The 13,059-nt window shown below is 37.3% G+C and overlaps 2 protein-coding genes across 3 annotated transcripts in view; both read right to left on the bottom strand.

Annotated features, from left to right (window-relative positions):
• Positions 1-5,957: 5,957 nt before the first annotated feature.
• On the bottom strand, positions 5,958-9,378 carry LOC135695590 (uncharacterized). Its single transcript, XM_089111203.1, has 3 exons — positions 9,112-9,378; positions 8,110-8,373; positions 5,958-7,745 (listed from the first exon to the last, which is right to left on the bottom strand). Exons 1-3 carry the CDS (start codon positions 9,376-9,378, stop codon positions 5,958-5,960), a joined length of 2,319 nt encoding a protein of 772 aa, XP_088967329.1.
• LOC148958827 (uncharacterized) overlaps positions 8,828-13,059 on the bottom strand; it is a 41,124-nt gene continuing 36,892 nt past the window's right edge. For both annotated transcript variants that reach the window (XM_089111329.1, XM_089111328.1), the window contains one exon: positions 8,828-9,626. In XM_089111329.1, coding sequence (XP_088967455.1) covers positions 9,433-9,626 — 194 coding nt within the window. In that variant the 3' untranslated portion in view covers positions 8,828-9,432. The remainder of the gene's footprint in view (positions 9,627-13,059) is intronic.

The following is a 13,059-nucleotide window of genomic DNA, read 5'->3' as shown; positions in this document are numbered from 1 at the left end:
CTTTGGATCTTATGACCGGTGATTCGCTTGTTGGATAGATGAATAACTCAATTGTTTGTCTTCTCTTTTGCTGGATTGTTTTTTGTGATAAAACGATTTTTCATAAATGTGCTGATTAATAGAAGTCTTGAGTGTCTTTGGATCTTATGTCCGATGATTCGCTTGTTGGATAGATGAATAACTCTATTGTTTGTCTTCTCTTTTGCTGGATTGTTTTTTTGTGATTAGTCGACTTTTCATCAATGTGTTGATTTATAGAAGTCTTGAGTGTCTTTGGATCTTATGTCCGATGATTCGCTTGTTGGATAGACAAATAACTCACTTGTTTGTCTTCTCTTTTGCTAGATTGTTTTTTGTGATTAGTCGCTTTTTCATAAATGTGCTGATTAATAGAAGTCTTGAGTGTCTTTGGATCTTATGTCCGATGATTCGCTTGTTGGATAGATGAATAACTCAATTGTTTGTCTTCTCTTTTGCTGGATTGTTTTTTTGTGATTAGTCGCTTTTTCATCAATGTGTTGATTGATGGAAGTCTTGGTTGTCTTTGGATCTTATGTCCGATGATTCGCTTGTTGGATAGATGAATAACTCAATTGTTTGTCTTTTCTTCTGCTGCATTGTTTTTTTGCAATTAGTCGATTTTTCATCAATGTGTTTATTGATAGAAGTCTTGAGTGTCTTTGGATCTTATGTCCGATGATTCGCTTGTTGGATAGATGAATAACTCAATTGTTTGTCTTCTCTTTTGCTGTTTTGTTTTTTCGTGATTAGTCGCTTTTTCATCAATGTGTTGATTGATGGAAGTCTTGGTTGTCTTTGGATCTTATGTCCGATGATTCGCTTGTTGGATAGATGAATACCTCAATTGTTTGTCTTCTCTTTTGCTGGATTGTTTTTTTGTGATAAGTCGATTTTTCATAAATGTGTTGATTGATAGAAGTCTTGAGTGTCTTTGGATTTTATGTCCGATGATTCGCTTGTTGGATAGATGAATAACTCAATTGTTTGTCTTCTCTTCTGCTGGATTGTTTTTTTGTGATTAGTCGCTTTTTCATCAATGTGTTGATTGATAGAAGTCTTGAGTGTCTTTGGATTTTATGTCCGATGATTCGCTTGTTGGATAGATGAATAACTCAATTGTTTGTCTTCTCTTTTGCTGGATTGTTTTTTTGTGATTAGTCGCTTTTTCATCAATGTGCTGATTGATAGAAGTCTTGAGTGTCTTTGGATCTTATGACCGGTGATTCGCTTGTTGGATAGATGAATAACTCAATTGTTTGTCTTCTCTTTTGCTGGATTGTTTTTTGTGATAAAACGATTTTTCATAAATGTGCTGATTAATAGAAGTCTTGAGTGTCTTTGGATCTTATGTCCGATGATTCGCTTGTTGGATAGATGAATAACTCTATTGTTTGTCTTCTCTTTTGCTGGATTGTTTTTTTGTGATTAGTCGACTTTTCATCAATGTGTTGATTTATAGAAGTCTTGAGTGTCTTTGGATCTTATGTCCGATGATTCGCTTGTTGGATAGACAAATAACTCACTTGTTTGTCTTCTCTTTTGCTGGATTGTTTTTTTGTGATTAGTCGATTTTTCATAAATGCGCTGATTGATAGAAGTCTTGAGTGTCTTTGGATCTTATGTCCGAGGATTCGCTTGTTGGATAGATGAATAACTCACTTGTTTGTCTTCTCTTTTGCTGCATTGTTTTTTTGTGATAAAACGATTTTTCATAAATGTGCTGATTAATAGAAGTCTTGAGTGTCTTTGGATCTTATGTCCGATGATTCGCTTGTTGGATAGATGAATAACTCAATTGTTTGTCTTCTCTTTTGCTGGATTGTTTTTTTGTGATTAGTCGCTTTTTCATCAATGTGTTGATTGATAGAAGTCTTGAGTGTCTTTGGATTTTATGTCCGATGATTCGCTTGTTGGATAGATGAATAACTCAATTGTTTGTCTTCTCTTTTGCTGGATTGTTTTTTTGTGATTAGTCGCTTTTTCATCAATGTGCTGATTGATAGAAGTCTTGAGTGTCTTTGGATCTTATGTCCGATGATTCGCTTGTTGGATAGATGAATAACTCAATTGGTTGTCTTCTCTTTTGCTGTTTTGTTTTTTTGTGATTAGTCGCTTTTTCATCAATGTGTTGATTGATAGAAGTCTTGGTTGTCTTTGGATCTTATGTCCGATGATTCGCTTGTTGGATAGATGAATAACTCAATTGTTTGTCTTCTCTTTTGCTGCATTGTTTTTTTGTGATTGATCGATTTTTCATCAATGTGTTGATTGATGGAAGTCTTCAGTGTCTTTTGATCTTCTGTCCGATGATTCGCTTGTTGCATAGATGAATAACTCACTTGTTTGTCTTCTCTTTTGCTGGATTGTTTTTTGGTGATTAATAGCTTTTTCATCAATGTGTTGATTGATAGAAGTCTTGAGTGTCTTCTGATCTTATGTCCGATGATTCGCTTGTTGGATAGATGAATAACTCTATTGTTTGTCTTCTCTTTTGCTGGATTGTTTTTTTGTGATTAGTCGACTTTTCATCAATGTGTTGATTGATAGAAGTCTTGAGTGTCTTTGGATCTTATGTCTGATGATTCGCTTGTTGGATAGATTAATAACTCATTTGTTTGTCTTCTCTTTTGCTGCATTGTTTTTTTGTGATTGATCGATTTTTCATCAATGTGTTGATTGATGGAAGTCTTCAGTGTCTTTTGATCTTCTGTCCGATGATTCGCTTGTTGCATAGATGAATAACTCACTTGTTTGTCTTCTCTTTTGCTGGATTGTTTTTTGGTGATTAATAGCTTTTTCATCAATGTGTTGATTGATAGAAGTCTTGAGTGTCTTCTGATCTTATGTCCGATGATTCGCTTGTTGGATAGATGAATAACTCTATTGTTTGTCTTCTCTTTTGCTGGATTGTTTTTTTGTGATTAGTCGACTTTTCATCAATGTGTTGATTGATAGAAGTCTTGAATGTCTTTGGATCTTATGTCTGATGATTCGCTTGTTGGATAGATTAATAACTCATTTGTTTGTCTTCTCTTTTGCTGGATTGTTTTTTTGTGATTAGTCGATTTTTCATAAATGCGCTGATTGATAGAAGTCTTGAGTGTCTTTGGATCTTATCATCGATGATTCGCTTGTTGGATAGACAAATAACTCACTTGTTTATCTTCTCTTTTGCTGGATTGTTTTTTTGTGATTAGTCGATTTTTCATAAATGCGCTGATTGATAGAAGTCTTGAGTGTCTTTGGATCTTATGTCCGAGGATTCGCTTGTTGGATAGATGAATAACTCACTTGTTTGTCTTCTCTTTTGCTGCATTGTTTTTTTGTGATAAAACGATTTTTCATAAATGTGCTGATTAATAGAAGTCTTGAGTGTCTTTGGATCTTATGTCCGATGATTCGCTTGTTGGATAGATGAATAACTCAATTGTTTGTCTTCTCTTCTGCTGGATTGTTTTTTTGTGATTAGTCGCTTTTTCATCAATGTGTTGATTGATAGAAGTCTTGAGTGTCTTTGGATTTTATGTCCGATGATTCGCTTGTTGGATAGATGAATAACTCAATTGTTTGTCTTCTCTTTTGCTGGATTGTTTTTTTGTGATTAGTCGCTTTTTCATCAATGTGCTGATTGATAGAAGTCTTGAGTGTCTTTGGATCTTATGTCCGATGATTCGCTTGTTGGATAGATGAATAACTCAATTGTTTGTCTTTTCTTCTGCTGCCTTGTTTTTTTGTAATTAGTCGATTTTTCATCAATGTGCTGATTGATAGAAGTCTTGAGTGTCTTTGGATCTTATGTCCGATGATTCGCTTGTTGGATAGATGAATAACTCAATTGGTTGTCTTCTCTTTTGCTGTTTTGTTTTTTTGTGATTAGTCGCTTTTTCATCAATGTGTTGATTGATGGAAGTCTTGGTTGTCTTTGGATCTTATGTCCGATGATTCGCTTGTTGGATAGATGAATAACTCAATTGGTTGTCTTCTCTTTTGCTGTTTTGTTTTTTTGTGATTAGTCGCTTTTTCATCAATGTGTTGATTGATAGAAGTCTTGGTTGTCTTTGGATCTTATGTCCGATGATTCGCTTGTTGGATAGATGAATAACTCAATTGTTTGTCTTTTCTTCTGCTGCATTGTTTTTTTGTAATTAGTCGATTTTTCATCAATGTGTTTATTGATAGAAGTCTTGAGTGTCTTTGGATCTTATGTCCGATGATTCGCTTGTTGGATAGATGAATAACTCAATTGTTTGTCTTTTCTTCTGCTGCATTGTTTTTTTGTAATTAGTCGATTTTTCATCAATGTGTTTATTGATAGAAGTCTTGAGTGTCTTTGGATCTTATGTCCGATGATTCGCTTGTTGGATAGATGAATAACTCAATTGTTTGTCTTCTCTTTTGCTGTTTTGTTTTTTTGTGATTAGTCGCTTTTTCATCAATGTGTTGATTGATGGAAGTCTTGGTTGTCTTTGGATCTTATGTCCGATGATTCGCTTGTTGGATAGATGAATAACTCAATTGTTTGTCTTTTCTTCTGCTGGATTGTTTTTTTGTGATTAGTCGCTTTTTCATCAATGTGTTGATTGATAGAAGTCTTGAGTGTCTTTGGATTTTATGTCCGATGATTCGCTTGTTGGATAGATGAATAACTCACTTGTTTGTCTTCTCTTTTGCTGGATTGTTTTTTTGTGATTAGTCGCTTTTTCATCAATGTGTTGATTGATGGAAGTCTTGGGTGTCTTTGGATCTTTTGTCCGATGATTCGCTTGTTGGATAGATGAATAACTCAATTGTTTGTCTTCTCTTTTGCTGGATTGTTTTTTTGTGATTAGTCGCTTTTTCATCAATGGGCTGATTGATAGAAGTCTTGAGTGTCTTCTGATCTTATGTCCGATGATTCGCTTGTTGGATAGATGAATAACTCAATTGTTTGTCTTCTCTTTTGCTGGATTGTTTTTTTGTGATTAGTCGCTTTTTCATCAATGTGCTGATTGATAGAAGTCTTGAGTGTCTATGGATCTTATGTCCGATGATTCGCTTGTTGGATAGATGAATAACTCAATTGTTTGTCTTCTCTTTTGCTGGATTGTTTTTTTGTGATTAGTCGCTTTTTCATCAATGTGTTGATTGATAGAAGTTTTGAGTGTCTTTGGATCTTATGTCCGATGATTCGCTTGTTGGATAGATGAATAACTCACTTGTTTGTCTTCTCTTTTGCTGGATTGTTTTTTTGTGATTAGTCGCTTTTTCATCAATGTGTTGATTGATAGAAGTCTTGAGTGTCTTCTGATCTTATGTCCGATGATTCGCTTGTTGGATAGATGAATAACTCACTTGTTTGTCTTCTCTTTTGCTGGATTGTTTTTTGTGATTAGTCGCTTTTTCATCAATGTGTTGATTGATAGAAGTCTTGAGTGTCTTCTGATCTTATGTCCGATGATTCGCTTGTTGGATAGATGAATAACTCAATTGTTTGTCTTCTCTTTTGCTGGATTGTTTTTTTGTGATTAGTCGCTTTTTCATCAATGTGTTGATTGATAGAAGTTGTTGTGACTTGGGCGGGACATAGGTGTGTACCACAGAGAGACACATGCTTTCTAACAAGAAGATATATATATATGATTATAAGTGATTATTTATACACAAGAGAGCGAACCTTTCTCCATGCCTCGTGCATCTAATTCTAATCAATACTGGCGACGGGAGGGCGTAATGCGAAGAGATGCCGGAAATGCCAAATATGGTAAGACCTTCTCACCATGTGTCCCGGAGCCCTGGACCAAAATGGAGGTTTTCTGTCTCCTTCACAATACACTCCCCCTGTTGATCGACTAGCGATCAACCATTACTATACGATTATACGAATGAGTTCTAATCATTAACTATAAGAAGATTCAAAAAACAACATAACAATGATACTTTGATAAATGTAGCTTGAGCTAATGTTCGTGTGTGTCTCTACGAATTAATTCACCTATTATAGCAGCATTTCTCTTAGGTCTACCATTAGCATTACTTGTTAGCGGCTCGTTAGTAGGGTCTGCTTGCGCATGCGGCGCCTCTACAGTACCTATACTTTGTGTATTCGCGTTAACCTCTAATGGAATCAAATGTTGCAAAGGTCTGTTAAGAATTTTCTTACCATTAGTTGATGCCACTTGAACCTTTGCTCCTCTAATATTTCCGTCAGTACCTACAAAAAACTCAACTACTCTGCATAATTTCCAAAATGCTCTTTTACAGAAATCATTCTTTAATATTATTATATCGCCTACTGCAATTGATGGTTTATCGTGAACCTGTTTTGGTTTATAGGCTTCCATGAGATTTAACAGATAGTCCTTTCGCCAACGTTCTGAAAATTGTTCGAGTAATTTGCGTTGGTATTTCGCGCGCTTTGACAAAGCGGCGTACGTATTCACTATTTCAAAATACCTCTCGTTTGGACCCTGCAAAAGATTGCGTCCATTAATGAGCTGAGATGGAGTAAGGGGGTAAGAAATACCTTCACTGTCATCATGTAGATATGTTATAGGCCTAGCATTAACAACGGCTTCTACTTCTGTAAGTAACGTGCTTAGTTCCTGGAAGCATAAACTAGCACGCCCTATAACCTTCTTCAAGCAGCGCTTAACACTTCTTACCAACCGCTCCCACATTCCTCCCTGCCAGGGGGATCGATCTAGGATAAAATCCCATGTTACTCCCCGGGTTTCTAAGTAGCTGCTCAACTTAGGACTTCGAATTAATTGTTTAACTTCTTTGGACATTGTTTTGAATGTCTTAGCATTATCGGATATGATCCTTGTTGGTAAACCTCTGCGAGCAGTGAATCTGCGGAAGGAGCGAATGAACGAGTCGACATCTAGGGCTTCCACGAGCTCTAAATGGACTGCACGAGTTGCAGCACACGTAAACAAACAAACATAGCTCTTATTATCTGTTTTCCCTTTAGTATAAATACCCTTATTCATCAAAGGACCGGCAAAATCTACTCCCACATTGCTAAACGGGGGTGAATCATCTACCCGTATTTTTGGCAAGTCGGGGTTGACATTAAATTTAAAAGTTGACCCTTCAAACCACTTACACTTGCCACATCTCCTAATATGCTTTTTTGCCATTTCTCGACCCCTGAGTATCCAGTATTTCTGACGAGCGCAGTTTAACGTTTCTGATATTCCATCGTAGAACACCTTACTGTGTGCCTCAGCAATGACAAGTTCCGAATAATAACTTTTCGACGGTAACAATATTGGCGTTTTACTTTCATTGACAACGCTTGCATGCAGAAGTCTTGACTTACACCTCAATAATCCTTGTTTATCAGTGAACAAATTAAATTGGTTTACCAGGGGTGGTACCTGCTTACTTTTCGATTTTCCTATAACAAATTCTATCTCCGAGTTAAACGACTGCTGTTGAATTCCCTTTATTAATACAGTTTCTGCTTGACTGATCTCATCTGCTGTAACCCATTGATCTAGAACCAAATTTTCCTTGCGAACGGACGATCGTAAATTGTTCAAAAATCTATGCACCCAAGCTAGAGAACGCAACAGCCTACCTTTACTGCTAAACCTGTTTATGTCTATTATATTGAGAACACTTGACGTTTGTTGGCCCTCAGTACTTAAATTTACGTGAGTGACTTCTGATTGTTTTGACCCTCTCTCCTCCGCAGCGGCAGAAGAGGAGGACTCGGTAAATGCTTGTGCGGGCCATTCCTGGGGAGGAAGATGTAAAAAACGGCGGGCCCTTTAACCATAAGTTAGCACTGGATACCTTACTTAGATTTTTACCCCTAGAGGGTAGGTCGGCAGGATTTAGTGAACCTGGACAATAATGCCATTCTTCCCTTTGCGAGACCTGAATAATTTTTCTTACTCTATTATGGACATAAGGCTTCCAAGCTCGATCGTTTTTTATCCAGCAAAGAACCGCAACCGAGTCGACCCAATAAAATGATTGAATACGTGAGTGACCTAATTCATCCTCTAGTGTGGTTCTTATCGTTTCTACTAACTGAGACATTAAGCAAGCTCCTAGAAGTTCTAACCTAGGTATTGTCTGCCTTTTCAAAGGTGCTACCTTGGCCTTTGACGCAATGAATTTTACATCTACTTCCCCCGAGGTGTACATAATGCGAAGATAGACAACGCAAGTGTATGCTTTCTCACTGGCATCAGAGAAGGCGTGAATTTCAATTTTTTCAACCGTATTTCCCTCTTGAAAAACAAAACGAGGTAGTTTTACATTAGGTACTTCATTTAGCTGCTTAAGAAGCGAATCGAATTTAGTCTTATAAGAACCCTGCAGTTCCTCATCCCAAGGTAATTTAGCCTCACATAATTCCTGAAATAGAAGTTTCATGTTAATAACGAACAAGCTGTAACATCCAAATGGATCAAAGATTTTCGCTGCAATTTTGAGAACGGACCTTTTAGTGGGCGGTAAAGATTTTGCGAAAATAGCGACACTGCCTATAGGAATTATCAATAGATCGCTGTCTGTATCCCAGTTTATGCCTAAAATTTTGTTGCTGTTTGAGGGCATACCGACTTTATATTTACTATAGGATTGATCATCTTCTTGAACCTGTAGAGAGATGTTAGAGGGGGTACTATCACAGAGAGATTTATCAGCTGTATTTATCTTATCTAATAGAGCTGCCTTATTAGAGTTCCATTTCCGAAGATTGAAACCACCCTTCTCCATTATGGCTTGACAATTTTGATAAATTTCAAAAGCTTCGCCAATAGAAGCCGCCCCGCATGACAAATCATCACAATACAAGCGATTAGTCGATTTAGGATGTTGATCTGCAAATAAATTGACATGATAGCGAATCGTGGCACCTAAAATGCCGGGAGAGCAAGTTAAACCGAACGGAAGGCGTTTTATTCTGAATTGAACAACATTTGGAGACTCTGAATTGACGTCATCATACCATAAAAACCTAAGGGCGTCTCGGTCGGAATCCTTAACTTCTATTTGAAGAAACGCCTTTTCTATGTCTGCAGTTAAGGCAACAGCATGTACTCGGAAGCGAATTAAAGTTTCGAACAAAGGTGGTATAAAATTCTCACCTACCTCCAACCTATCGTTCAAAGAAAGAGAATTTTCATTAGAACAGGCGCTTCCGTCAAAGACAACTCTCACCTTCGTGGTAACTTTATCGTCACGAAGGACACAATGATGGCTAATGAAATGACTGTTTTCATGTCTTAACTGATCGTTTGGCACAATTTCAATAATATTATTAGTTAACTGCTCCTTAATAATAGAATCATATTCCTTGAGCAATTCTGGTTTACCCTTCAATCGTGTGTAAACTGACTCGAGTCTACCTAAACACATTTTATAATCAGATGGTAATGGAGAATCATAGTTTTCCTTCCAAGGAAGGCTTACCTAATACCTTTCACCAGTAAACTCGATATCCAAGACCTTTTTGCTTGAATTCTCTGATTCACCGTCATTTTGTGATAAGCCCCCAGCTTCGTGTTTCCAAAACGTTGCTAGAGCTTCCTTCAATTCCTCGGTTTTTGCAGGGTTTTCATTAGTTTCCTCATTCTGAGCTACGAATAGAGAACTTGATCGCATTTCTAAGGTAAGATGAGAAACAACATTAGATGACAAATCAAATTCACTTTCGCCTGGGATTTGTCCTGATAGCAACCAACCCAATTTACTGCTTATTGCAGTGGGACCCGATCCTCCCTTCAAGACATCTCCCAATACAAAATCAAAATAACTGTCAGCGCCAATGAGAATATCTATGCGATTAGAACGTCCTAATTTGCGATCTGCGAGCCTTAAACCATGCAAATGCGAAAAATCTACGATATCTAAATTTGCACCTAAGGGTGAACAAATAACGGGGTTAGTAAGCGCTGTAATTTCTACACTCTCGTTATCTTCGGTTTCTAAATACAACTTTACTTTACTGCATTCAAAAGGTTTAAACTTATCTGAACCAAACGTGTTCAATTTCAAATTTTCTTTGCTAACAGTGTCCAGCAATAGTTTCTCCTTTAGTTCTTCTCGAATGTATGAGCGTTGACTGCCATTGTCAAACAAAACTTGAACTTCGATCTTCTTGTCCCTGTTTTTTCCATACGCATACGTTGTAGCTGTTTGTAAGAGGACACATCCCTGTTGCGTAGCGGTAGCCGTGATAAAGCTGTCTTGAATTTTTGCATTCTTCGGTGGCTTATTTTCTGCCCTCTCGTTGTGTGATTGGCACAGAGATTGGTGATGGCGTCCCTTGCACTTTAGACATCCCCTTTGGCTTCTGCAGTCTTTTAGCAAATGCCCTAAATTCAAGCAATTAAAGCATCTCCTTGCCTTCATGAGAATACTTTTCCTGTCTTTCACACTAGTCACATTGCCGCATTCGTAGGAATAGTGGTCTCCTTGACAATAGTAGCATTGAACTCCACCCGATGCAATAAAGGATCGAGTTGTTCCTTGTAATGATAATGGCACCTTGGATTGTGGAGGATTGCTTTCATGCCGTCTAGTCGACTGCGCTATGTTGTTCGCGATCTCCCTCGCTTCAATTTCTAAGCTAAGCCTAGCTAAGAGCAGCGAAGCATACTCTGAATATGAAAATTTTAATTCTGTAGTCGAAGAAGTTCTGAATAACCATGTGACATTTTTGCACCATTACTGACGACAATTTTCAATAATTCATTGCTCCAGAAAACGTTTCCTGAAGATCTTAAATTAGGAGACATAACTCCACTATTCAAAAGTGACAAAACTACAGAAAAACGAAACTATCGACCTATCACCGTTCTATCCGCATTATCAAAGGTCTTTGAACGGCTTCTATATGCTCAGATGGTCGACTTCGCGGATACGTTCCTAGTTCCCTACTTATGTGGTTTTCGGAAAGGTTTCAACACACAGCATGCGCTGTTGAGATTAATGGATATCTGCAAGAATTCCCTAGATAAAAAAGGGGTGGTTGGTGCCTTGCTAATGGATCTCTCAAAAGCGTTTGATTGCATAGACCATGAGCTATTAATTGCGAAATTAAATGCCTATGGTTTTTGTAAAGATGCTCAATTATTGATTTATAATTACCTGTCCGGTAGAAGACAAAGGGTAAAATTAAATGGTTCATTCAGCACTTGGCGAGAAACCTTTGCAGGTGTACCACAAGGATCAGTCCTTGGGCCTCTTCTCTTTAATTTATATATTAATGATTTATTCTTAATGGTAACTGATACTGCAGTATGTAACTTTGCTGATGATACTACGATTTTTGCAGCTGACTGTCAATTAGATAAAGTTTTAGAACGGCTAGAAACTGATGCTCTTATTTTATCAAAATGGTTTCCAGAAAACTTTATGAAATTGAATGCAGGGAAATGTCATCTTCTTACTTTTGGAACAAATCAAGATGACTTTAAGATCAAAATCGGTGAGGCCATTGTTGAAGAAAGCTCTGAAGAAAAACTGCTAGGGGTGATAATAGATAAAAATCTTAATTTCAAAAGTCACGTCTCAAATTTATGCAAAAGAGCCAGCCAAAAACTGCATGCTCTTGCTAGAGTTTCGCCATTTATGGGTTCTGATAAACTGCGTCTCCTAATGAACAGCTTCATAAAAGCTCAGTTTAGTTACTGCCCCCTAATTTGGATGTTCCATGACAGATGTCTGAATGCTAAAGTAAATAAAATCCACGAAAGAGCACTCAGAATTGTTTATAAAGACAGTCATGCTGACTACGAAGCATTGCTGACTTTGGATAATGCAGTATCAATTCACCAACGCAATCTACAGTACTTGATGATAGAAATATACAAAACCAAACATAACCTGAACCCTAGTTTCATGAGTGAGATTTTTGAAACAAGAAATGTACATTATGATTTGCGAACTAAAAATAATCTTTGCATTCCAAAAGCCAGGACAACTTCTTATGGTATAGAAACTGTGAGATATTTAGGTCAAAAACTGTGACAAACACTACCTCACAGTATAAGAGAGTCCCAATCATTGGCAACATTTAAAAAAGAATTAAGAGCACACCCTATAGAATGCGACTGTAGATTGTGTAAAAAATTTATTGCTGGGTTAGGTTTTATTTAGAACATTATACCTTAAACCTTTTTAATATTGTATCATATATTTTTATTTCATACTAACTCTTATTAGATAGTTGGCCTTAATTAGCTTCTTTATAGCTATCAACCGTTCATTTAGTACGCCAACTTTAAACAAATTATTTATTATATATTATATTATTATTATCTCTTTCGACGATATCAAGAATTTCTGTAATGTTCCAACAGTCTTCTGCCCTCTTTCTTGCGATTTGCATCGTAATTTCCTGTGGGAGGCGAGACATGATGATTGGAATCAAAAGGTTCCCATAACTTTCCGAAGGTATTCCCAGTGACTGTAATCCGCGAACGTGAACAGCGATATTGTCGTATATCTTTCTGAGATTTTCCAGTCCTTCATTTGGATGGTGTTGGAGCTTCAGTAATTTCTCCATGTGCGCATTGATTATCTGGTGTTTCTTCCCGAAACGCGATTTAAGAATTTCGATAGCGTGTTCGTAATTTACTTCTTGTAAGGCCAAACCCTGTACTGCTCGATATGCTGGTCCCTCTAACAGACTGAATAGATAGTTCAGCTTGTTGATGCTTGATAAGCCAGGATTACTGTGCACTGCGCATTCAAAACTTTCCCAAAATGAATTAAATTGAGTTATGTCACCACTGAACTTCGGTAAACTTATCTTTGGGAGCTTCACAGTCGCATGAGCACTACTTGAGGCAATACTTCCGTTCAAATTTCGAGATGGCGATGCTGGAGTAGGCCCCCCGAGTGGAACTGCTTCGTGCTGTGTTTCACTGCCAACCCTTGCTGGCGACGGTATTTCGAAACTTCTGCCCGTCATGACATCTTGAGTGGTGGGTAGCGAGAATGAGCTGCGATTTTCTCTTTGGAAATCTTCGATACGACTAACTGCTTCGTGAATTTTTGCTTCCCATTCCGAGGAATCTTCGACTTCGTTTT

The sequence above is a fragment of the Rhopilema esculentum genome, chromosome 11 (assembly GCF_057945365.1).
Source record: "Rhopilema esculentum isolate cy_ngs chromosome 11, ASM5794536v1, whole genome shotgun sequence".
Classification (NCBI taxonomy): Eukaryota; Metazoa; Cnidaria; class Scyphozoa; order Rhizostomeae; family Rhizostomatidae; genus Rhopilema; species Rhopilema esculentum.
Note: the sequence above shows the minus strand (reverse complement) of the source record. Positions and strands in the feature narration are given on the sequence as shown.